We start from the raw sequence: 27,856 nt of genomic DNA, 5'->3' as shown, positions 1-27,856 counted from the left end.
CCACTGAGTCAAGTATTCACTACGATTTTGTAAAAAAACAACCAGTAGGTGGCAGTGATCATCTAAAAAAGTCATTTGCTGAGTCACTGATTCAATTCATTCAAGACTATTGAATCACTGATTCATTCCATCCAATCTCGCATGATGTAAACGGTTTGTTTTTCACATTTACATTTATAAATTATATTAATTTCAAGTTTTGGGCACTCACAAGCTTCATGGCGTCTATAAAAAACTACATGCTTGCCATTAAATGCATATACCAGTCATCTATGGTCATTTTTCATATTTATTCCGCATCCTGTTCTCTTCTAAGCTCCCAGAACTTTGCTGGAGGATATCCAGAAGTGCTAATGAATGGTTGTCCTCATCCAGCTTCAGCTATAATTAATGTAAAAGAGACGATCCTGCTTTCTCCTGACCACAGAGCTTTGCTTTTATTATTCTAGCATTCTTCTGTATTCAAACTAAAGCCGGTCGTTTTGAGAAATCGAACTCCATTAATCACTTCAGGAGAGGATGTAGATGTATTAAGCTGTAACTAAAACTATAATTATAAAACTATATGAATATAAATAGTTTTTCTAGTGTGTAAACTTCATTATAATCATTCACCAGGAGTGAAAACAGCTCCTGCATCATTTTTCTTGTGTGGGATTTAACATTTTTGTTCTGAGGATCGGTATCAGAATCCTAGTTTATATATGGTGATGACACCGGTGATGAGTGGCGAACGTGTCACGCATTTCTACAGCCGTTTTCCACAGATAAAAATACAGTTATGACTAACATGCTCTCTGTGTTTAGATCCCACTCATCTCCAGCTGTTCTGCACCTGAAATACCTGCAAAGATGATTCAGACATGAGGTATGCGGTGCATGCTAATGCTAATTTAGTTAAAGAGCCCATATTATGGGTTTTTGAAAATCCCCCTCCATGTAGTGTGTAACACAGCTCTAAGTGAAGTGAAGTATCCAGCTAAGGCTTAAATCTGTAAGAATACAGTGTTTAAAACGGTTGATTCATCTATAAAAGAGTCGACTCATAGTGCTTCAAACGAGTCGCCTTGATACCGACTCATTAGGTGTTTCGCCATGACGAACGAACGAAACCAAGTTATTCACGTGCACGCGCAAACCCGGGAGATTTCAAACCTGAGGCCCCGCCCTCTGACGCAGAAACCCAGACACACACACACACCCACAAACACACGCACACCCACAAACACACGCACACAAACATGCCGGTCGATTGAAGTAACACTGCAGATGGACATTATATTGAGTCTCTACCCAAAGATGAAACATCAGCATTATAACCAAGCAGTTGGAAACTTCTGGAAGCTACATGCTACAAAGAATACTTCATCTGAGTTTGTTAAAGGAAGGATCAGTAAAGAGTAACTGATGGACGTCAGGATGGGTTTCTTCCATTTCTCAAGTGTAAGTACGTGCGGTTAAAGTTGTTGCCTCGTTTACTCTAGCTTGCAAGTGTATTTAGTTGTGATTTGTTACTTGTAACCGCGTGTACTGTATCAGGTTAACTGGATATATTCTCTTATCGCGTGCAAAGTCACGTTAAAAACGCGACGCGTGCTGTTTGTTTATGGAGCTCCGTGCTAGAGTTCTGCTCCCGCGATTTATTCGGAAATTTATTCCCGCGCCGCAGAAATCTGGCGCGGGGACAGCCGCGGGAATAAATTTCCGAATAAATCGCGGGAGCGGTCGGTAACGGGTTTAATTTGGGACGGGAGCGGGCTGTCTAGCAATATCACGGATATTGCTATGCGAATTAGAAAGAGAGAGTCTGCGTGGTGCTTGTGTGTGTGTGTTAGTGCGCACGCGCGCGTATGAGAGAGAGAGAGAGAGAGAGAGAGAGAGCGAACGAACGAACGAGCTTTGTGTGCTTTGTGCTGTGTGTGTGTGTTTATACAGACAGCTTGGCTGTCTGGACTGTATACTGGGTGATTTTTGGTTGTGTTCTCCGCTCTAGCGGGACCGGGCGCGGCGGGCAGAAAACGGAGCGGGTTCTCAGGCTAAAACCTGGCGGGTGCGGGCGGAAGCGGGAGCGTTGTCATCCGGAGGTGTGTGTGTGTTTTTGTGTGTGTGTGTGGTACGGCGAGTACACGACTGTCTCCTTCGTTCGGTTATCCGTGGCACTATCCACTCGCCATAGTGTGGCAGCTAAAATCCACGTCTACACTATCGAGCGTGTATGAACTGTGATTACTTTTTAAATTGCTGATTAGCTATTGGCCATTTCCCTCTCTGACTGAAGGCAGTCGACCAATCGCGACAGACTGTCATCGGTCCAATCAGCGCAGATTAGCTCCGCGCTAAGGAGGGGTTTGGGAACAAATGAATCACTGGACGATTCATACAGGAGTCGCTGGGATAATTAGCTAAAAATAAATGCAGATTATAAGACCATGAAAGTGTTTTTTGACCTTGCATGCATATTAGACTGTTGTTGGAGACACTTACAACCAGGATATGACCCTATTTCATGTATAATATGGGCTCTTTAACTACTTCTACGCTGGTACAACAGTTCAAAAAGAGTTAAAATTACTGCTATGTATTGTACCTGAATAATACATTTGTTTCCAAAATAAATTGCGCAATCAGAAGTTGCAATGGTCCCACAAACACTATAGTAAATACTGCAGTGTTGCTGAACCATACCAAAGTAAAGCACATGAATGAATCTGTTGTGGTGATTGTATAGATGCTATGTTAACACAACAGCTAACGTAATATTGACAAATGACCCAGTTGTAGTTTCCTGCAACTATAGGGTATATTATACTACAATACACACATACAAACAGAGTTTACTGTAGTAAAAACTAATGTAATTTACAGCATTTATTACAGTTCCCTACTGAAAAAACCAGCTTAAACCAGCCTAGGCTGGTTGGCTGGTTTTAGCTGGTCGACCAGGCTGGTTTTAGAGGGGTTTTGGCCATTTCCAGGCTGGTTTCCAGCCATTTCCAGCCTGGTATTAGCTGGTCAGGCTGGGAGATGACCAGCTAAAACCAGCTTGACCAGCCTAGCCAGGCTGGGAGCCCAGCCAAAACCAGCTATGTCCAGCTTAAACCAGGCTGGTCAAGCTGGTTTTAGCTGGATTTAGCTGGTCATTTTTCAGCCTGACCAGCTAAGAACAGGCTGGAAATGGCTGGAAACCAGCCTGGAAATGGCCAAAACCCCTCTAAAACCAGCCTGGTCCACCAGCTAAAACCAGCCTAGTCTGGTTTAAGCTGGATTTTTCAGAAGGGTTAAAATAAAAAAGATACATACACTATAAAAAAGGTTTAGGCTTATTTTATATATAATATAGAGCACATTTGGATGGTGAGGGAAAACCAGGGAACCCGGGGAAAACCCACACGGACACGGGGAGAACATGCAAACTCATTAAAAACATCCATTCATTCATTTTATTGTCGGCTTAGTCCCTTTATTAATCCGGGGTTGCCACAGCGGAATGAACCGCCAACTTATCCAGCAAGTTTTTACGCAGCGGATGCCCTTCCAGCCGCAACCCATCTCTGGGAAACATCACACACACACACATTCAAACACACACTCATACTCTACAGACAATTTAGCCAACCCAATTCACCTGTACCGCATGTGTTTGGACTGTGGGGGAAACCGGAGCACCCGGAGGAAACCCACGCGAAGGCAGGGAGAACATGCAAACTCCACACAGAAACGCCAACTGAGCCGAGATTCGATCCAGCGACCCAGCAACCTTCTTTCTGTGAAGCGACAGCACTACCTACTGCGCCACTGCCTCGCCCCAAACAAAAACATCCAACAGATGACTGTTATTTCACTCCTGGAAAGAGGATTATTGGTTTAAGAAAGTCAATTACGCATTTTAATGTGGCCAGAGATATCAAGCACATTAACTACTGACCTGTGATCACTGCCAGGGATCTCTGCATCTCTCAATGTGTAGTAAAATTCATGTTAAGAACGGTTCATGTTTGAGCTGTAAGTGAGAAGCTAATTGGATCACTTGTCATGAGAAAAGTGTTGACTGACTGCAACATTTCCCTTCTGCTTTAAAGGCTCAATCATTTTACAGCAGAGCACAGATCCAGATTCTGCCCTCGTCCGCTGAATGAAGCGGGCTCTCTTATAATTACTTCATTTGTACTTCAAACCAAATGCTGACCCGTCTCTCTTTGAGCTTGCGGAAAGATCACAGATGAAACAAAAACGATTCAGACTCACCCCATATTGCCATGAAGATTGCGAAGAAAACTGTGCCTCCGTTATCAAAAAGATGGGTCACCTGGGTGGGCACAAAAGAGGCAATGTGTTTTAGGATGCAGAATTAGGATAAAACAGCGAGACATGGATAGAAAAGCGTTTGATTCTTCAAATGTCTGTATAATCCTAAAACAGCACTCAAGGTCACAAACAGGCCTGTCACGATAATCAGTATATCGACTTACCGTGCAATACTTGGAGATGACCTCAACCATTTTTGCCATTGCAATATACATTTTCTAGGGATGCCACGGTTCTCAATATAATATTAAACCGTATAGTACGACCTCCCCGGTTCAATACGCGCTTGTGAATTGCGGTTTTCTCGGTTTTGCGTTTAAATAATATATGTGTGTTTCATATCTCCCCGAATTGACTGTGTGTGTGTTTAAATCCATGAGCTGAGATGAGGAAACTCCTCTCCGCGAGTAAATATCCAATCACTGTGCTCTAAAGTTAGGGGGCGCTTGACCATTCGTTGCATTGTACTTGCACGTGTAATGACAAAGTTGAAACTAATCTAATCTTACCATCATTCCACACTTTAACATGGCAAGCTGCGGTGAGGTGAGGCTGAGGCAACAGTGCGAGAAAGTGCTGACGTCTTTTAAATCTGCAGTGTGGGGACATTTCGATGATCCGGCACCTCATTTTTCCCATCCCCCTCCTCAACCGCCCTCCTCCCTCCGTCTGTTGTTCACTTTTACTTTCTTCCTCTACTCCCCAACTCTTCACTTCAGTGCGCGACACCTCTACATCCTCGGGTAACATGTCGGATCCGTTACCCCGATCTGTTCCAGGACCTCACAATTCACAAATTAAGCACTAGGCGAAACCTTAAAAGGCGTTTGTAAAACCAAAAATAAGCAAGAAGGAGAACAAGGCGACGGATGACGACGATAAACTGTTACCCGAGAAAGAACATGGCGCAGAAACTTTGCGAGCAGTGAGAGCACCCAGCAGAGATATCCCCAAACTGAAGACGGATTTAAGAAAAGAATTCAGCCAGTTCGAAGAAGAGTTTAAAACTGAGATGAAAACAGAAGTGGACAAGCTGAAAAGCGACATAAATCAGAAGTTAGAAGGCATCTCCGAAGATATTCAGTCATCTGGCACAAGACTAGAAGCAGAGGAGCGAATAGCTGAACTCGAGTCGGCAAAACATTGTAGCATGTTTAAATGTTACTATTATTATTTTCTGATTTGTCTATTTATTTTCTTGCATTGGGTTTTGTTTGATATGTGGATGTTATACTGCTTCCGACCTCCAGGGGCAATAGGTTGATTTGCTCCTATATAAAAAGTCACTTACCATAGAGTAAGTAGGAATGTTTGGTAGAGGGTCCACCACATGGATCACTTTCACTACCGGCCTACACCTTCGGTCAAATGGTTAAGAACTTTAAGTTATCGCTCAATTGTGAACATATGTGTCTTTTATTTGATGTTTTGTGTGTAAAAAGTTATTTATGTCATTTTCGTTTGCTTGTTTTAGAAGGACTGTTTATATGTTGCTGTGGGTGTGTTGGCTTGCTGTTTTTCACTGAGGAAGCCAAGTTAACCAATTTCTAGGAGAGCAAAAGTCTCTCTTAATCAGGGCAACTTGACGGCTGTCTTACAACCACCTCTCTTCGTAGGAGGCACAGGACATAAGGATTTGCATCGCTCTCAAGTGCTCTAAATAAGTGGGCTGCGTCCGAAACCGCATACTTCCATACTATATAGTACGCTAAAATCAGTATGCGAGCCGAGTCGTATGTCAGAATTAATAGAATTCGAAAATCAGTATGCGAGAAGTACCCGGATGACTTACTACTTCCGGCGAGATTCTAGAGTGCGCATCCCAGCCATGCTGCGCTATCCCATGATGCCCCGCGAGGGAATTCATGAATGGAAGTAAAGCGACGCAATTGACGCAGGTAGGTCACGTGACCATGACAAAATGGCGGATTTAGTACGTCTGAATTCCATTCATACTTTTCACGTTCATACTGTATAGAACACACTCTTCTAACGGCCGAGTAGTTCGTTTACATTCAAATGCAGCACCTACTGAGTAGTAGGCGGTTTCGGACGCAGCCGTGGTCATTGACTTGATGTTTTGTGGTTTGTTTGCTGATGAGAACTTTACACGTAGATAAAATGTGTATGTTTCATTTAATTTGTTTTAAGAGAGTGTTTAATTCAGTGCAGCCAAAATTCTGTAGACCCCCCTCCTCAGAGTAATACCAAATCGAGGAGAGGAGGTGTTGCAACATGAACTAAAGGACGACTTTCTACACACCTTAAAAGTGCAAAAGACGTTGCAGAATAAGGTCACGGATCTCGAGGGCCGATCACAGCGAAATAACATAAAATTATACGGCAGTAACATGAAAAACAGGCGAGGCAGTGGCGCAGTAGGTAGTGCTGTCGCCTCACAGCAAGAAGGTCGCTGAGTTGCTGGTTCGAACCTCGGCTCAGTTGGCGTTTCTGTGTGGAGTTTGCATGTTCTCCCTGCCTTCGCGGGGGTTTGCTCCGGGTGCTCCAGTTTCCCCTACAGTCCAAAGACATGCTACAGGTGAATTGGGTGCGCTAAATTGTCAGTAGTGTATAAGTGTGTGTGTGAATGTGTGTGTGATGTTTCCCAGAGATGGGTTGCGGCTGGAAGGGCATCCGCTGCATAAAAATTTGCTAGATAAGTTGGCGGTTCATTCCACTGTGGCGACCCCGGATTATTAAAGGGACTAAGCCGAGAAGAAAATTAATGAATGAATGAACATGAAAAACAATGTGGAAAAAGTGAAGCGCTATGAATACTTTCCTGCTGCATTGTATGTCATGTGCAAGCTAAATACTACTAATAATAATATTAATAATAATATTAGCATTGCCTCTTTAGTCCGGGACAGTGAGGTTTACTTGCAGTCAATCCTATACCTGCTAGCCTTTATTAAACTCACCCCTCGAAACCCCAATTCCATCCGGGTCACGGCACCACTTTAATCATATCCTCTTGGCTCTCTCTCAAAATGCTAATAACAGGTTATAGGGTCTAACAAAGCTGCCGTAGCCCTTTTAAGAAATTCAGTAAGAAAAATTGGGCTTGTGCATTAAGGTTTTTTCTGACAGTTATTTGCAGCAATGAGGCAGAGGCAGTTAATGTGATTCAGTAACCGCAGCCGTCTTTGGGGAACAAATACAACAGTAAGCACTGGCACTGAAAGACCACCTGCACACACACACACACACACACACACACACACACACACACACACACACACACACACACACACACACACACACACACACACACACACACACACACACACACACACACACACACACACACACACACACACACACACAGAGTCTTCGAGCCAAAAGACATAGTATAGTATGTCTGACAATGAAATGCAACACAGAGACAAGGGTTGCAAAGACTAGTCGACTTTAACACACTGATATGGCGCTCTTTGAGTGTGCACTAACTCTGATGGGTTTAATGCAGAGGGTAAATTGTTGGCCGCACTTCACTTACTGGACCATTTGTAATCAGATCCCTAAAGGCGGATGTTTATATCAAGTCTAAATGCAGTGGACATTTTAAAACTACCTTGATATGAAAGAGTAAACAAATTTGCTGTCAGATTTGGAGTGATGCTCATGACAGGAAGCTTGACTGAGATGCCATTGCCATTGTCATGACCAGCTCAATTGAGTGACAACTTAGGTTGGGCATCGTTTGCGTTTTTTGATATCGGTGGTAAATCGATGCTTTTAAAATGGTGCAGTTGCCAAAACGGTGCACTTTTGAGCTATGAAATTATGGTGGAAAATCTTTTATTTGACAAAAAAAAAAACTTTTTAAATCATATTAATTGAACAATATAACTAAAGTTTAACCCTTTCAGACCTGAATTATGTTCCAAATTTCAGAAAAATGGGATGTCGTAATGTCCATTGTAATGGACACAGGGTCTGAAGGGGTTAAAGTAAACATCAATTCATAATTTATACATTTGAACTACATTCGTATATTTCTTGTGATCATTTGTGTTTGTTAGCATGACTTTTATGCTGCGTTCACACCAGACACGGAACGCGCGTCAAGCGCGAGTGATTTATATGTTAAGTCAATGCAAACGCGCGAATAGACATCCTGCGGAGCGATACGTGCGAATGGTGCAAATTGCGCGAATGGCGCAGGGCGAATTGAGCATTTTGCGCGTTTGACGTGCTTAACGAGCGTTTCGCGCGAATCTCGAGTTCGAAAATCTGAACTTCAGCGTACATTCGCGCCGCGTTAACCAATCAGAAGCTTGCTCTTGTGGGGGCGTGATTGTGACGTAGAACCTGTTGTTGGTGTTCCAAGGGAAATCCTCCAGCCTTCACCAACAACAGTTCATCAAACTCGGCTTGGCTCAGTCAGAAGCACCGCTGAAAGCCTCCGTCATCCAGGTTCAGTTTCTGGAGGAGTTTTTGAGCTCACAGAGCTGGATGCACCTCTGAAAGGATGTAGTGGACTCAGACACGACCATAAACGTATCGACGCTGTTTTTAGTCTTCATAAAGCACATAAACACTGTTATTTTCTTAATAAAATCTATGTTAGCCATTTAGCTATGAAGCTAGAGTCTTCGGGCAGACAGAAGCCCTGCCCATCACGCGAATCCGCGTCTGTTCTGAAGTGAATTTGACACGTGAATGAAGCGGGGTTTGACGCACGAATGAAGCGAGTAAACTCAAATGTTCACGCGGCTATTTACGCGCGAATAGCGCGATTTATCCGCGCGTTCCGTGTCCGGTGTGAACACAGCATTAGATTTGCATAAGCTTACTGCTAACCTGTGGAAAGGCAGAGAAAAAAAACAATCAGGGAACAGCTTTTTCTAGGGTTGGGGCTTGTGACTTCCTACATGTACATCAGTGATGGAATTGCCTTTATCTGAATGAGACAATAATATGAGGAATTGATGATAGATCGATTAACGTCATTGCGTCACCAGGCTATCCACGTTTCCTCTGCTTTCATGTAATTTCGGGTGTTTCATTTTAATATATCGACTTTAACTGCAGTTCGGCAGCTTCACTTTCATTCAGCAGCATATCGTTCATGCCCCCGTGACCAACTGAGCTGGATGCGAGTATGAAGTAGGGACTGCTGAAAGAGTTATATATTAGCCAACAATATTAAAATAAAATATTGAAAAGCAGAAAAAAAACAAGACAAACAGCATGAAAATAAAATATTTTGTTTTTGTCCAAAAAAAGAAAAAAAGGCTGAAAATACGCGCTGAATAAAGGCTGCGTCGCACTGCCCAGCTTGCTGGTTCCACTTCTCTCACACCAGATGTGGAAAGATCCGCTACCTTTGTAGTTTATTCTCAGCCTTTATTGTATGTCACACCACACAGGAGATTGTCAACAACTTAAATCAGACAATGGACTGTCCCATGGCAAGGTGGTGTACCCCAGGGGTGTAGTCTTGCAGCGCTTTTCTTTTAGGACAGTGCAGATAGTCTGAGTCCCCGGAGGCAGCTTTATTTGTTGAGGAGGTGGAGATTTTGGCAGAGCAGCTTCATAAAGAGCATCTGAGGTCTAGGCAGGAGGTTTGATTCACAGCTCACATAATTTTTCATTTAACCTGCGTGGAAAGAGCACACTGACATTTAATCCTTCGAGATGGGAAAGGAATGGCAGGGCTTGAATGGCAGAATACCTGGAGAGGGAATCTATAAAGCGAGTCTGAAGAAGCGTAACAGATGATTTTGAAAGCAGAAGAGCTGCACACAGGTATATTAAATCCTTCCTGAGCTGAGAAAATGATCTTTTGAGTTGACAGTTTTGCCACCAGAACTGGTGTAGGTGGACAAACGGCGAAGACGTGGTAAAAGGTGTAAGGCTGATTTCAGCTTCGTTGTTGACTCATGACAGTAGTAGATTGCCAAGAAGCTTTGACAAAAGGTGCAATTTTCATACGACAACATTTTCGTATGAGAAGGAACCAATTTTATGTGCATTTTAATCAAACTGAGCTTCTGCCAGGCGAAGTAACCCCCATGTTCCCACGACACAAACCCCACTTTCAGTTTTTAGCACTGGTGAAGAATCTGCGTTTGATTTGCATGTTGAAAAGCAAGAGCTAATTCAAAGCACATGACAAAAACAGACTCTCCTAACGAGACTACAGCAGAAATATGTGAAAACGAGACGTTCTGGTTGTTCTGTAAATCAAGCGGATCTTTTCAGCGGTTGTGTTTACATTAGGATGATGACAGGAATATAATTTATCGCCACACAAACAGGATGACAAGCGGTTTTCTGGCCTTTCATGCTGTTTGTCTTGTTGTTTTTTTCTGCTTTTCATGTTCCCACAGAAAACAGCATCATGAACTGATTACAGGAATCAATGCCAAGATGCAAATTGGCTCATAAATTGAATTGAAGATGTACAAGCCATCTACTGGAGAAAAGAGCAGTTACTCTTTCATTTCCATAAAGTTTTTTTGTGTGTCGTAAAATGTTTGATTTGTTTGATGGCTGGAAACTAATGTAGAGCCAAAGGGTTTTAAACTGATTGTCCACACAACATGAAATGTCACAGAAATTATTCAGCAAGTTGTTACTGTCCTGTGAGTGTTGATGGGAATAACGGTGTTATAAATAAATGGCGTTACGAACAGAATTCAGTTTCCCCCATTACAACATTACCACCATTACTGACAATAAAAAGCAGTGTTATTTAATTGATATATAAATTGTAATTGAGCACCCTGGAGCGGTTTTCATCTGACTCTGTCGGCCTGCTCTGGTGTGTTACATTTTTTAAGAAGTATGATTTATTTTAGACTTATTTGATGGCCAGTCACGGTAATTAAGCGTTACCGTCTATTGCTTTACTGTTCCAGTACAGAAATAAAAATATTTACAATATAATGATACATGTGTTTCCCAGTACTGGGTTGTAGCTGGAAGGGCATCCGCTGTGTAAAACATATCCTAAAAAAGTTTGTGGTTCATTCCACTTAAGAATAAAGGGACTAAGCTGAAGGAAAATTAATCAATGAATGAATGATACATGTGTTGTAGGCTAGTTTTTAACAGCAGATGTCACTCTAGGCTAGCTTTTAACAGTAGATGGTGTCCCAAGCTAGTTTATAACAGCAGACAGCACTCTAGGATAGTTTATAACAGCAGATACCGCTCTAGACTAGTTTATGACAGCAGATGGCGCTCAAGGGTAGTTTATAATAGCACATGTCGCTCTAGGCTAGTTTATAAAAGCAGATGGCGCTCTAGGCTAGTTTGTAACAGCAGATGGCGCTCTAGGGTAGTTTATAATAGCACATGTCGCTCTAGGCTAGTTTATAAGAGCAGATGGCGCTCTAGGCTAGTTTGTAACAGCAGATGGCGCTCAAGGGTAGTTTATAATAGCACATGTCGCTCTAGACTAGTTTATAAGAGCAGATGGCGCTCTAGGCTAGTTTGTAACAGCAGATGGCGCTCTAGGCTAGTTTGTAACAGCAGATGTCGCTCTAGGCTAGCTTTTAACAGCAGATGGCGCTCTAGGCTAGTTAATAACAGCAATTGACGCTCTAGGCTAGTTTATAACAGCAGACGGTGCTCTAGGCTAGTTTATAATAGCAGATGTCGCTCTAGGCTAGTTTGTAACAGCAGATGGCGCTCTAGGCTAGTTTATAACAGCAGATGTCGCTCTAGGCTAGTTTATAAGAGCAGATGGCGCTCTAGGCTAGTTTTTAACAGCTGATGGCGCTCTAGGCTAGTTTATAACAGCAATTGCCGCTCTAGGCTAGTTTATAACAGCAGACGGTGCTCTAGGCTAGTTTATAATAGCAGATTTTTTTCAGATTTTTTCGTTTTATCATGCGAGTCATGCAAGCCAGCTTACATGAAAATGTAAGAAAATGTAACATTTTGATTTATTTTAATAGTTATAATAAATTGAATTTTGTAAACTAACTATTATGATCTGGGGGAAAACACAGTAATAGGTGTCTCCTGCTCCGGAAAGGTCTGAAAGGCTCATGTGAGTTTGATATCAGTGTGTTTACGGTGCGTCTACAGTACCTTTGCATAAACGCAGCTGTCGCTGAGTGTCCATGAGCTGCAGTTGCCTTCACACATGGGGCACATGACGGTGGTGTTCGCCTCACAGATCTCCTTACTGCAACGCAAACACAATCACAACCAGTGCTTTACTGTGAAGAAAAGCTACGAAAACACAGAGCGCTGCAGACGACCTCAGGACTGACCTTACTTGGCTGGAGTCCATGGTGAAAAGCCCATATAGGAAGACGAAAAGGCCGACTAAAGCAGCAGGGATTAGCATTCCCGTATACCAGCCCAACCAGGCGAAATACAGACCGATCTTCTCTCCGAAATACCGTCTGCCAGACACACAGAGAAACAGACAACAGAGAAACATGGTTCAATAGGGCAGTTGTGGCATCATGGTTAGGTTCTGCAGGTTCAAATTTAAATCAGTAACTTAAATGATGCTTATTTCAAAATATTAATAAGTTGATCCAATTTTATTGACAGTGAACGAGAGTTGAGTGCACCTAAGGCTGTTGCCTTTATGTTTTGCACACAATTATGTTTTAAACATTAACTAATGAATAAGTAGATTTTAGCAGCACAGTGGTTAGCACTGACGCCTCTCAGGAAGAAGGCTACTGGCTTGAGTCCCGGCTGGGTCAGTTGGTGTTTCTGTGTGGAGTTTGCATGTTCTCCCCGTGTTGGCGTGGGTTTCTTCCGGATGCTCTGGTTTACCCCCACAGTCCAAACCAACCCAGGCTCATTCTGAAAATGTACCTCTATATACATTTCTGGAGAGCGCAAAATACGTCCCAGGAGCTACGTTTTTTCCCCAGTTTTTGTTTTTACGAATCCACTAGAGGATGCTATGCATGCTTTTTAAAATCTCTAATTTCTCTCGCAAGTGCCATTTGTGCCTGCTGTCTGCTTGACCCACCCACCCCCTTCCCTAAACCTATCCAATATTGTTTTTAAAAGCAGATTGACCCACCCACCCACTTCTCTAAACCCAACCAATAGTGTTTTTAAAAGCAGCGATTGACCCGCCCACCCCTTCCTTAAACCCAACCAATAGTGTTTTTAAAAGCACAGATTGACCCGCTCACCTCCTCCCTAAACCCAACCAATAGTTTTTTTAAAAGCACAGATTGACCCGCCCACCCCCTTCCCTAAACCCAACCAATAGTGTTTTAAAAGCACAGATTGACCCCCCCCCACCCACTTCCCTAAACACAACTGACAAATTTAAAAAGCATGTCACACTGCCCGGTGGCATTCATTTAAAAAATGAAATGCAGCCATACATAGCTCTGGCTACATAATTTACGATCTCCAAAAATGTATACAGGGCTACGTTTTTAGAATTAGCCTATCTTGGTCCAAACACATGCGCTATAGGTGAGCTGGATGAACTAAATTGTCCGTAGTGTATAGGTGCGTGTGAATGTGTGTGTATGGGTGTTTCCCAGTACTAGGTTGCAGCTGAAAGGGCATCCGCTTTGTAAAACACATGCTGGAATAGTTGGCGGTTCATTCCGCTGTGGAGAATTCTGATAAATCAGACACTAAGCCGAAGGAAAATGAATGAATGAGTTGATTTTACCGTATGAGGTCGAGCGGCTGGTATTTGTACCAGATCCCCCAGCGTGCCCATCTCTCGTACAGAAGGTGTCTGTGGTTCTGAGCGCCGTGGGTTTTAATCGGGTGTCTGCTTTTGTAACAGCCCTGAAATCACACAAATAAGACTTTCAGATCTCTGTCAACAGTAAAAACACTAACAAGATAGCAGTGTAAAACGGCTGAGTTTTACCTCGTGTGGAGGAAACGCGGCTTCATACGTGCTGTTGCCCAGCAGACGATTAATACCTGAAAACAGAAGAAAACTTCATTTTCTGAACTATAGGCATCGATCTGAATGACTAGCTCTGTTTCCATCCACATGTATTTATGCACATTATGGTATACTGCATTACAAAGCGCCTAATGGAAATGCTAAGATGAGCATAAATCTTGATTTTTGAGTAGGATAAATGTTTTATCTGATAGCAGAAATGTGCATGAACTACAACTGAAACACAATCATGCCGAGTTCAGACTGCAGGGTTTTCAAAGCAGTCGTGTCACGGATGTTGTCTCACTGCATGACTATCTGGGCTAGCGTTTAGTCGCTGCTTTGTTTACTCTGCAACAGGGGCGATTTTAGGACTTTCATTTTAGGGAGGCTCATCTCCTTATATATATAAAGCCTAATATTACATTTATAAGTACTAATTTAATAGTAATAGAAGGATGTAAAGGAGGATTAAGCAAAATTGTTTCTACTCTATAACTAATGTTCTCAACTCACAGCAATAAAACTTTACAATGAGTGCAACAGTTTGTATTCTATAGTTTATTATTATAATTTTTCATTTTCCATGTCTGCAATTCCTGTATTTTGGCATTTTTTTGCTGAGAATCCAACATGGAAATCAGTGTTTTCTTTATTGGCATTGATTGTTTTGAAATTTAAATGTCATTAACATGCCTGTGTTTTAATTTCTTCGATTAATCGATTAATCAAGATTCATTTTTTTTAAAAGGTGTGATTAATTAGTTAATTTTATTTAATCGATTGACAGCACTAATATAAATATTTTTAACTGACAGGCTAATTCCCATACTTCACGATCTGAATGATAATAATAAATTAGTATTTTTTTTTAATACTAGACAACACTTGATGTTTCTCCAGTATCTCTGTCAGTGACAGGTAAAACAATACTTTCATATCAAATTTAAAAGGGGACTGAGGTGATAATTTAGTGTACATTTTATGAGCTATCTGCAAATGTTTTAGGGGGGCTGAGTCGAAATATAGGGGGGCTACAGCTCCTCTAAAATAGGCCTAGCAACACCCCTACACTGTAAGATGGATTGGCGAGAGGGGGTTTCACAATGCATGACTTTACTATAGGAAGAATCGCCGACAACTTTGTCCAAACTATGTCTCACGACCAAAAACACACAGTATATCTTGTGTTATTGACTACATAATGAGAATAATTACCAAAAGTCCTTAATTCACTGAGATTTCTGTCTTGTAGGTCTTAAATGTGTGAAATTTAAGACCCCACGGACACCCTGTATAAACAGAGACTGTCCCGTACACAGGCACAGTACGCACCTTCCCACGAGCTGCCTGACTGGCCTATGAGGAGCCGCTCGTGCTGGCCATAATAATAAAGCAGATTCAGACAACACAACGGAGGAGCTGCGGAGAAACCAGAGAACATGCAGAGACATGCAGACACACCAGGGAGAGCTCAGCTCAGGACGGGACGGGACGTTTGTAAAATGATTACTGATGCTAATGAATAGAGTTTCGAGGCTTGATGAGGATGTGGAGAAGGACTGGAATACTAAAAAGACAACAATAAATGGATGGATAAAGAAATGTAAACAAAATGGTGGTCAGCATGAGACGGTTTAAGCTGACAAACTCCCTGTATGACGCCTCACACTTATGAAAATAAAGCTTAAAGGGATAGTTTAAACACAGATGGATATTCTGTCATCATTTACTCAATCCCTGCACTTATTTACAAATCAGTTTGAGTGTATTCTTTGTGGTTGAACACAAAGGAAGATATCCTGACTGTCATCAACTTTCACAGCATATTTTGTTGCTACACTCAAAAAAAATCAACTAGGCATGTATTGGATTTACAAAATAAAAATTTGTCAGATTGAAAAGAACAAATCAAGTTTACGTATGTTAAATGATTAATTCATGTTATTTGAAACTGAATCAAGAAATAATCAAATGAATTTGATCAGAACATGTTGATTCAATGAGACTGAGACGCTTCAAATCGACAACTCTCACTCTGGAGAGTCACTTCGCGCATATCAGTAGGTGGCGGTAGTGCGTTTGGATGTCACCATACGAAAACAACAAGAAGTACCACCGCGTGTTTTCGGCACAGTTTGGGAATTGGTTTTCCCAAGAGCTTGAATGTTATGCATGTTATGTTGTTGGCTAAATGTTTCTTATACATTTTATATTACATATTACAATTTTGGATATTATATAACATTTTGTATCAGAATATTAAAGAAGAAATTTGTTTAAATGTGATTGGTGCCTGCTAAAGGCTATAATAAAAGAAATATATATATATATAAATATAAATAAATATATATAAATATATATATATAAATATAAATAAATATATATAAATAAATAAATAAATATATATATATATATATATATATATATATATATATATATATATATATATATATATATATATATAACATGTTTTCTGTCCTTTTTGTGTTGAATTACTTAATTTTAAATCTTGCTTCATAGTATTGTCATTTAAAAAATGTTATTTAAACAACAGGGCGAGGCAGTGGCGCAGTGGGTAGCACGTTCGCCTCACAGCAAGAAGGTTGCTGGATTGCTGGTTCGAACCTCGGCTCAGTTGTCGTTTCTGTGTGGAGTTTGCATGTTCTCCCTGCCTTCGCGTGGGTTTCCTCCCCGGGTGCTCCGGTTTCCCACACAGTCCAAAGACATGCGGTACAGGTGAATTTGGTAAGCTAAATTGTCCGTAGTGTATGAGTGTGTGTGTGAATGTTTCCCAGATAATTTGTGGCTGGAAGGGCATCCGCTGCATAAAAAACTTGCTGGATAAGTTGGCGGTTCATTCCACTGTGGCGACCCCGGATTGATAAAGGGACTAAGCCGACAAGAAAATGAATGAATGAATGAATTTAAACAACAATATTGCTGATTACTAGCTGATTTAACAAGACATAATTTTGTTAAAGTAAAGCTTTAGTGTTACATTGAGTAAATTAGAATCATTTTAATTAGAATAACACAATACAAACATTTTGAGTCAATTAGTTGCAAAGAAGTTAGACTGACATATTGAACCATGTTTTATCTACAAATGTGCTTTGTGTTCATACAACATGTTCAAAGCAGTTCAGGTTTACTTGATTGGATTAGATGCATAAAGGGTGCCACGATTAAATCATGTTCATTCAACAAATTTTTTTTGAGTGTATTATGCATGTCAATGGCTGCTTTCTATATAATTCTTCCGAATATATTGTCTTGTGTTTAACAGGAGAAAGAAATTCATAGAGGAAACACTCGAGTGTGAATAAATGATGGGGAAACTTTCCTTTTGGGATGACAGATATGCAGGGGTTGCTGTAAAGCTGGTGAGTAAAGCACAAAGTAAGATCAAAACTAAGAAAAATCTTATTATTTTAGAAACTATACACTGATAAGTACCATTGGTGGACTGCAAATATTGAATCGTGAATACATCAGTATTATTATTTCATGTGCTTGCCATCTGATGCATTTTATAGTGTTTTCAACCTTTAGATGCGATCACAAACAGCCTACTTTTATATTATTAAATTATAAGTCATGTTTAACTACTTGGTATTTTCATAGGACACCAGGCTGATGAATTTATAGTAAATTAGGCCAAAAAGAGCACGATAGAGCCTAGCGAGTTGAATTAAACACAATTTTTTAGGTTCATATCCCGGACGAGCCCCCGATTTATGCTATGCTAGTAGGAGCCAGACGGCTGTTAGCATATTTTTGATTAAAACTCTCAGTTTTGGTAAAGGGCATCATTTGCTGCAGATGTTTGGGGGTTTAGCAGCAGGACACTAAACTGAACTGCAGGTATTTATGGAGTATTTTACAGAGATCGTCTCCCAGTATTACAGATCGACTCACTGGTGTTAACATCGATTTATTAACATCGAAATCCCACTCGCAAGACCAGTTTTAATCAGAAGAGAAACAGACAAGGAAGTCAGTTGAGAAGAGCGTGATGTTATGGGGACCGACAGAGAGAAATTAATAATGATTGTATTACAGCTCTTCAACATTTACTGACAGGGGGGATTTCTTCTCGTCGTGTCCTAGATTATGAAATTTATTTACCAACACTGGGTGAGTCTTGTACTAGAACTCAAACAGAAGACAAAATTCTTTCTAACGTTTTAGTCATTTAAATGTTCTGTGTATACTACTCATGAACTAAATGAAATGTTTCGAAAGCAGCTTTTATTTTTTCATATTTGTGATATTTTCAGTTTGTCATATGCACAATGAAGCCGGATTTAAATAAAAAATGATCACGGTATGTTTTAATCAAGGGAAGTACGGTAATAATTGTTCACTTCTTTTAGCGTGACAAATTTGGGGGCTCGTCCGGGATTGTAACCTTATAAAACGTCAACGGTTGTGGCTTGCTTAGCTCACAGCGCTCTATCATGCTAGTCAGTTTTATTGTATGTATAGATATCACAATTATTTACATCCAAATAATGATTTAAATAAATAATATATGCGCGTGTACTGTGTATATTTATTATTTGCGTACAAATACTCACATTAATGCATGTTTTGGAGATTTTTCCTTTTTATTTAGATGATCAGTATCCATGTATACAATACAACTATATATTATGTATAAATGTAAATATCTATGTAAATATTTTTACTATTATTAATATATATATAGAGCTAATTTCCTGTTAATAACAACACTGAAACATGATTGGCAAGCCGGAAACACGGAATGAATGCGTGCTACTGATTATACGCTTCAAGAAAATACTTAATTAAATTATTAATTTTCCTTCGGCTTAGTCCCTTATTCATCAGGTTTGCCACAGCAGAATGAATCGCCAACTATTCCAGCATATGCTTTACACAGCGGATGCCCTTTCTGCCGCAACCCAGTACTGGGAAACACCCATACACTCATATACTACAACCAATTTAGCCCATCCAATTGAGTGCTAACCATTAAGCCACCGTGCCGCCCTACCTCATTCAGTTATTTTGTTAGTTAGCTAATTAGCAATTCATTAATTATTTTTTTTATATGTTACCTGAATTCTTTATCTAATTTGTTTCGAACAACTCCTACGACAGAAGTAAGGCACTAGTGTTTATAACAGATAGACATGATGATGTGTGAGTGTGTGTCAGGTCTGGTGGAGCCGGTTTACGATGGTTTAGTCGTCCTCTTACCCATCTTTGACTTTCCGTCCTCGTACTTTGTCCGCTGAAGCACATGATGAACGATTCTGCTTCTGGTGGAGTTGGAGAAAAACGTCTCTCTGTTGTTGATGGTGAAACTGCAAGATAATGAAGCGCATTCATTTAAAGACCCTGTTTATTTCCTGCTTTAATCTACTGAACTGAATACGGCAAATCTGAATGCTGCGGATGAGAGATCAGCCGGAGGATGTAAATATTAAATGGGAGCGGATCACGGCTGACCCCTCGTATAAAGATCACAGCAGATTGACTTCATCCAGATGTTTCAGTAAACACTGCACATGAGATTTGGTGCTACGTAAATATAAAAAATAAATCATAAAGATGTCCAATACTGCAATAAAATCTGAATGACATGTTATGACATTGACGCAACTTATTAATGAAGAGACAAACATTCCCTCTCATGTAACATTTACACTCTCATGTAAAGCAATAATATTTTTTTTATTAGTATATTTGAATAAATATGTTATGTTAATATATATTTTATATGTATACATGGGACATTCTACTAGAAATGCACATCATCTGTGCCTGAAATAAACACATAAATACAATGAATAATAAGTATTTCGTCCCAAAAAAATGTCTTAAATGTACAGATGGTTGATTTCTGTGAGTTGTTCTGTAAAGGAATAAGTCATTCATTTGCTTCTCAGATTTGTATTCTTTATTAAAAACACTTCACAAATGTACAACCCCTTTCATTGTCCTTTTCCTCGGCCCAACTGAACCTACAAGTTAAATAGTTTGGTTATGCTAAAAACTGTTATTTAGAAAAAAAAAACCTTAGAATTAGCACATTTAAGGTGTTATTATTCACATGAACTAATTAAAAATATTCTAATACAAATAAATGTACAATTGTCCCCATGTTTTGGTCATTCCTGTCACATTTGCATAAAAAAATTAACATAAAATGCATGCACCTTTAAGGTTAGGATTCAGAAGTGACATCATTTGATGGATCCAGTGGTGATCAAGTTATATATAAAATTATATATTTTCAAAAAAACATTTTGGGAAAAAAAAAAAAAAAAAAAAAAAAAAAAAAAAAATATATATATATATATATATATATATATATATATATATATATATATATATATATATATATATATAATCATTTATTTATTGTATTATTACTATATTATTATTTATCTATTGTTTTATTATTGTACATTTACTATTATTATTGTTGTTATTATTATTATTATTATTATTATTAATTGTCTATTGTGTTATTATTGTATTATTATTATTATTATTATTATTATAATTATTATTATTATTATTAATATAATTATTATTATTATCTATTGTGTTATTGTATTACTATTATTATTATTTGTCTATTGTGCTATTATTGTATTATTATTATTTATGTATTGTGTTATTATTGTACATTTATTATTATTATTGTTATTATTATTATTATCATCCTATATCTATTGTGTTATTATTGTATTATTATTATTATTATTATTATTCATCTATTGTGTTATTATTGTATTATTATTATTATTATTATTATTATTATTCATCTATTGTGTTATTATTGTATTTATTATTATCATTATTGTTGTTGTTGTTATTATTATTATTTATCTATTGTGTTTTATTGTATTATTATTATTATTATTATTATTATTATTGTTGTTATTATTATTTATCTATTGTGTTATTATTGTACATTTATTATTATTATTGCTATTATTGTTATTATTATTATTTATCTATTGTGTTATTATTGTACATTTATTATTATTATTATTATTATTATTATTTATCTATTGTTTTATTATTGTACATTTACTATTATTATTGTTGTTATTATTATTATTATTATTATTATTAATTGTCTATTGTGTTATTATTGTATTATTATTATTATTATTATTATTATTATAATTATTATTATTATTATTAATATAATTATTATTATTATCTATTGTGTTATTGTATTACTATTATTATTATTTGTCTATTGTGCTATTATTGTATTATCATTATTTATGTATTGTGTTATTATTGTACATTTATTATTATTATTGTTATTATTATTATTATTATCATCCTATATCTATTGTGTTATTATTGTATTATTATTATTATTATTATTATTCATCTATTGTGTTATTATTGTATTATTATTATTATTATTATTATTCATCTATTGTGTTATTATTGTATTTATTATTATCATTATTGTTGTTGTTGTTATTATTATTATTTATCTATTGTGTTTTATTGTATTATTATTATTATTATTATTGTTGTTATTATTATTTATCTATTGTGTTATTATTGTACATTTATTATTATTATTGCTATTATTGTTATTATTATTATTTATCTATTGTGTTATTATTGTACATTTATTATTATTATTATTATTATTATTATTATTATTGTTATTATTATTATAATCATTATTTATCTATTGTGTTTTTATTTTACATTTATTATTATTGGTATTATTATTTATCTATTGTGTTATTATTGTACATTTATTATTATTTCTGTTATTATTATTATTATTTATCTATTGTGTTATTATTGTACATTTATTATTATTATTATATATATATTTTTTATCTATTGTGTTATTATTGTACATTTATTATTATTTATCTATTGGGTTATTGTACATTTATAATAATAATAATAATTATTATTATTATTATTATTTATCTATTGTGTTATTATTGTATATTATATCAATACAATTTAATGGGTTTCTGCATTTTTCATAAGTTATTACAAATTTACTTGTCGGAAAAAAAGAACAGATTAAACTCTCATCCCACATTTCTGTGTTCACAAAACCTCAGCGCGTCCTCAAATAAACCCTCACTGACAGCGCTTCTTTAACAAATCGAGCTCTACAGCCAGAGTTTCCTCTAAACTCCTACATATCCACTGATCTGAGACCTGTAAAGAGGGTGTCAGCGAGTCTCCTGCCTTCACAAACACTCATCCAGGTCAAGAACATCACTGTCTGGCGCTCATATAAACACATTTATTATGGCATGAAGGTTAAAACAGCGACTGCAGTTTCAGATTCACTCAGCAGATCATCATCAAATGCATATGAGGACGCGGATATTTAATCTCAGGATCATATTCACAGGAACTAAAGGTGCAGGGAAATTAGATTTTTTTGTTCTGTATCTGTAAATGTATATGACACAAGGTTTTATATAAGCAGTGGGTCAGACTTTAATGCTTGTCTTGTCCTACATTTCAGATTATTCAATGTCATTTTCTACTGTCCAATACAACAAATGCGATAACAACCGGCTGAGTGTGTTTCATTCGTTACTTATTTGCTATAGCTCAGAAAATGGTTATGAAATTGGACTCTTGTTAAAGTCATTCGAGTTAATGATCAGCAGAGGGCACTCTATGCTAGCTTTTCACAGCAGACGGGGCTATAGGCTAGTTTTTAAACAGTAGCTGGTGCTCTAGGCTAGTTTTTAACAGCAGAGGCGCTCTAGGCTAGTTTTTAACAGCAGAGGGTGCTCTAGGCTAGTTTTTAACAGTAGCTGGTGCTCTAGGCTAGTTTTTAAAAGCAGAGGGCGCTCTAGGCTAGTTTTTAACAGTAGCTGGTGCTCTAGGCTAGTTTTTAACAGTAGCTGGTGCTCTAGGCTAGTTTTTAAAAGCAGAGGGCGCTCTAGGCTAGTTTTTAACAGTAGCTGGTGCTCTAGGCTAGTTTTTAAAAGCAGAGGGTGCTCTAGGCTAGTTTCTAAGCTAGTTTTTTATCAACAGATGGCGCTCTAGGCTAGTTTTTAAACAGCAGAGGGCGCTCTAGGCTAGTTTTTAATCAGTCGATGGCTCTCTAGGCTAGTTTTTAACAGCAGACGGGGCTCTAGGCTAGTTTTTAACAGCAGAGGGCGCTCTAGGCTAGTTTTTAACAGTAGCTGGTGCTCTAGGCTAGTTTTTAAAAGCAGAGGGCGCTCTAGGCTAGTTTTTAACAGTAGCTGGTGCTCTAGGCTAGTTTTTAAAAGCAGAGGGTGCTCTAGGCTAGTTTCTAAGCTAGTTTATCAACAGATGGTGCTATAGGCTAGTTTTGAATCAGCAGATGGCGCTCTAGACTAGTTTTTAACAGTAGACGGCACTGTAGGCTAGTTTTTAACAGCAAGTGGCGCTCTAGGCTAGCTGTTTACAGCAGATGCCGCTCTAGGTTATTTTTTAATCGGCAGACGGCGCTCTAGGCTAGTTTTTATCAGTAGACGGCCCTCTAGGTTAGCTTTTTACAGCAGATGGCACTCTAGGCTAGCTTTCCACAACAGATGGTGCTCTAGGCTAGTTTCTAGGCTAGTTTTTAACAGCAGGGAGCGATCTATGCTAGTTTTTAACAGCTGACAGTGCTCTATGCGAGTTTTTAACAGTTAACAGCACGCTCTAGGCTAGTTATTGACTGCAGATTGTGCTCTAGGCTAGTTTTTAACAGCAGACAAGGCTCTAGGCTAGCTTTTTACAGCAGATGGTGCTCTAAGCTAGTGTTTATAAGCAAATGGCGTTCTAGGCTAGTTATAATCCGTAGATGTCGCTCGAGATTTTAACAGCAGACGGTGCTTAAGGGCAGTTTTTAACAGTGGACAGCCCACTAGGCTGGTTTTTGTCAGCAGATGGCCCTTTAGGTTACTTTTTTTAAACAGTAGATGCTGCTGTTGGCTAGTTTTTAACAGTAGAATGCTCTAATCTAAACTGTTCTACACCCACAAGCAGCAAATGTCAACAATGGTGTCTAAGTAATGTTTGACTGTAAGAAGGTGATGAGAGGTGGACGTACTGGTGCATTCTGGCTCTGCAGAAGGGTGCCGTATAACAGTCCGTCTCCACCAGGTCTGGAAGAGCCTCTTTATCCAGCTTCATCGGGTTCCTGGGCAGCCAACTCTTCAGCTGGCGAAACCTCAGCTGAAATCGACTGTAAACAGACATCGGTGTGTTAGCATTCAGCAAAACAATCACTAGTTTAATTTCAGTATGATGATGTCATTCGAACTAAAATTGAATATTTAGTAGAGGGCGGGGTTTATTTTCATGCTCCTCCTCTAATCTTTCACTCACAGCAAACTAATGGTTAGTAGGGGCGTGGCTAAGCATATCAATCAATCAGAATGACATCCTCAAGGAAGACCCGCCAATCTGGGTTTAAAGCAGTTAGTCAGAATTTGATTAAAGATTACAATAGCACATGGTTTTGCTTTGTTTTCATTTGCATGCATTAATTGATCATTTTAAGATGTTTGAAGACCATGTGCGCTAGCAAAATAAACAGTGTACATTTAGTACAAGAGGCATCATTGTGGGAAGAAAATATTTCCCAGCTCTTATTTACCTGACTTTTAACTTTATATGAATAAAAAGTGTCAGGGCCAAAATTATTAATCATCTATAATCAATAGAAAATCCTTCAATGGCTATTCCAGCAATCAAACAATCCGCTTTTTGCATGTCTCCACTGCTATGTTTGCCCATATTCATCTACAGGAATAAGCTCCAACTCTTTCAGATTGGAGGATTTCCTTCATCACCATGATCCTTTCCTCCACAGTTTCTCAATAGGGTTTAGATCAGTACTCTGGCTGGGTCACTCCAAACGTTAATATGTTATTATATTAAAGTTAATATGTAGCAAATGTTGAGCGGGGCTTAAACTTAGTTCATTAACGGCCCAAAATTATTAGAACCCTACTTAATAATCAATAAAAAGCCTATTTTGGCTAATGCAGCAATCAAACACTTCCTATAATTGCCAAGCAGCTTTTTCGATGTCTCCACTGGTATTTGTGCCCATATTCATCTTTAGCAATGAGCTCCAACTCTTTCAAATTGGAGGATCTCCTTGCCATCACCCTTATCTGCAGCTCAATCCACAGATTCTCAATTGGGTTTAAGTCAGGACTCTGGCTGGGCCACTCCAAAACGTTAATATAGAGCAAATGTTGAGCGGGGCTTACATTTTGTTTATGGATGGTTGTGTTGTGCTATTGGTGGATCTGATGTGAGTGACAGCTTGATCCCGCCCTCAGGCCAGTAAACACCAATCAGAGACAAGAAGTTGATAATGAGGGAGTGGGAGTGGTTATATTCATTCAACATTATGTTATATTTGTTTGTTAAATAGGACTGTGCACAAATAAAAGCACCCCTGTAATTTTCGGTAAACATTAAGTTCAATAGAAACTTTACATTTCAGTTTACATTGATGAACATTTACAATAAATGCAAAACACAGAATAATAAGACTACAATGTCCTACCTGCCCATAGCTTTCTTCTTCCAGTCAGTGAAGTAACACTTTTTCCTGGGAGAATAAATAATAATATTACTGATGTACAGTATTTAGTTCACTGTGTATTGTGATATATTGATGGATATTGTAGTACAGTGATATTGAGCTCTACCTAAAGGGCATCCTGATGTTCATCTGCTCGGCGTATTTACACAGCGTGTCCCACGGCGCATGAATCTTCACAAACATGATATCACTGTTGGTTAATGAGGGCTGCCGAAGAGAATGACAAATCAGCAGCAGCAGATCACAGACATGTGCATGCAATTAATTATGATGCATTGGTTTTCTAATATCTCTCACAGGGGCTGCATGTAATAGCATTGGAGATGCATCAGAAAATAGTGCAAATCTTTACATGCGAAACATAATATTGAGTTTTTCTGCAGATCTGGTTACAACATGAAAATTTGGACTTTATTTAAAAAAAAAAAAGTAGATATAATTATTAGAAATATGATTAAATATGTTCATCTTCATCTTAATTTATACTTAAATATAATAGATTTTATTATATATTATATATATATTTTTATTGTAATTTTTTTATTGTTAGTTTTTGCGACATTGTGCTTTCATTAAATTTAACTAAAATTAAACATTAAATTTTATTAAATTGAATCATATTTAATAAACTTTCCCAGTGATGCGGCTGGTAGGGCATCTGCTGCATAAAAACGTGTTGGGTAAGTTGGCGGTTCATTCCGCTGTGGCGACCCTGGATTAATAAAGGGACTAAGCTTAAAAGAAAATGAATGTACGAATGAATATTTAATAAACATTCAATTTACATTTTTACTTGTTGATGAGACATTGTGTTAAACTAAACAAGCGTGCCATTTTCTGAAATCATAATCATGTGTGTATTCATTAATTTATTTAATTTATTAATACTTTTTTTTATTTAATGTGTAATTTGATACAATTTTTTCTATTAAATTAAATTTATTCTTTTAAATATTTTTTATTAAATTGAATTAAAAATAAGCCTGTTATTTAATTACATTTTTAAATTTAATTACATTAATACAAATTTTATACAAATTAATTAAACATTAATTAAATTTTTACTTGTTTTTGCGACATCGTGTTAAACTAAACATTTGTGCCATTATCAGAAATACATTTTTTGTGTGTATTTATTTATTTATTTTTTAATTTAATTTCATTTTAATTTTATTTAATGTGTAATTTAATTAAATGTAATTTTTAGTACATATTTATTTAGTATTTATTTATTTTTTATTTTATTTAATTTTAAGTAATTGTTTTAATAATTTTTTTTTATTTAACGTGCAAATAAATTACATTTGTTCATTAAATGTTATTTATTTTTATTAAATTGGATTAAAAATAACTTTGTTATTTAATACTATGTTTAATTTAATTACATTTTAATACAAATTTTATCACATTAAATAAACATTTTAATTGCACATTTAATTTTATAAAATTTACATTTTAAAACAAAATTTTATTACATTTAATACAAAATAATGACATTTTTAAAAATAATTTAATTTAATAAATAATAACCCTGTTAACCACTGAAGTATAAATACAGAGATCAAAGTCGTTCACTAAAAACATTTAAAAAGATCCTATAATACAGCAATAGGGGTAGAGCAGTGGGTAGCGCTATCGCCACACAGCAAGAAGGTTCTGATGGCTGAGCCTCATCTGGGACAGATGTCTTTTAATTTGTCAGTAACCTGGGTCAAGCGTTTCCAGTAAACTGTACGCCGTTACAAAAATCGCTGCATTTAAGGTCGGTTTTCTTTAAAAATCTGAATCTCCACTGGCTGAGTGAGTGATATCCAATATAAAGTGGGTCCCAGATTGCACTGCATTACATTCCATTTCCCCCCACCATGTCTTTAAAATTATGAACATTTATTTTACTCCAGTATATTCAATGGAGCTTCTGCACTAGCCTGCTAATCCTGACAGGTTTTTTATTTTAATTACATAAAAATTAATTACATAAAAAAGGAACTGTATAAAATGGAGAACAGTCACATTAACCGTTTACCGGAAGTTCATCAATATGGGAAGAAACACTAGCTCTGCACATATCCTGAATGCTAAACATCTAACTTTACTAATACCGCATAAAAATAATCTTTTTTCCAGAT

At 37.6% G+C, this 27,856-nt stretch overlaps 2 protein-coding genes across 14 annotated transcripts in view; both read right to left on the bottom strand.

Annotated features, from left to right (window-relative positions):
* The window catches only part of ano5a (anoctamin 5a), an 805,725-nt gene that overhangs the window by 554,553 nt on the left and 223,316 nt on the right, over window positions 1–27,856 (bottom strand). The window lies entirely within an intron of this gene.
* Window positions 1–27,856, bottom strand: part of ano3 (anoctamin 3) — a 123,269-nt gene that overhangs the window by 29,948 nt on the left and 65,465 nt on the right. For 12 of the 13 annotated variants that reach the window (XR_015526787.1, XR_015526786.1, XR_015526784.1 and 9 more), the window contains exons 5-13: window positions 25,834–25,934; window positions 25,689–25,733; window positions 24,216–24,350; window positions 19,385–19,491; window positions 14,135–14,190; window positions 13,928–14,049; window positions 12,540–12,674; window positions 12,355–12,451; window positions 4,246–4,306 (exon numbers count right to left, since the gene is read on the bottom strand). Coding sequence is in view for 8 of the 13 variants with exons in the window: in XM_087312626.1 (XP_087168752.1) it covers window positions 4,246–4,306; window positions 12,355–12,451; window positions 12,540–12,674; window positions 13,928–14,049; window positions 14,135–14,190; window positions 19,385–19,491; window positions 24,216–24,350; window positions 25,689–25,733; window positions 25,834–25,934 (859 nt within the window). In the remaining 5 variants the exon portion in view is untranslated. Of the gene's footprint in view, window positions 1–4,245; window positions 4,307–12,354; window positions 12,452–12,539; window positions 12,675–13,927; window positions 14,050–14,134; window positions 14,191–15,490; window positions 15,578–19,384; window positions 19,492–24,215; window positions 24,351–25,688; window positions 25,734–25,833; window positions 25,935–27,856 lie in introns of all 13 variants that reach the window. The other variant, XM_087312631.1, reaches the window with a different exon arrangement.

Source organism: Danio rerio, chromosome 25 (genome assembly GCF_052040795.2).
Source record: "Danio rerio strain M-AB ecotype USA chromosome 25, GRCz13ab, whole genome shotgun sequence".
Taxonomy (NCBI): Eukaryota; Metazoa; Chordata; class Actinopteri; order Cypriniformes; family Danionidae; genus Danio; species Danio rerio.
The sequence above is the reverse complement of the archived record's forward strand: the minus strand, read 5'-3'. Positions and strand labels throughout refer to the sequence as shown.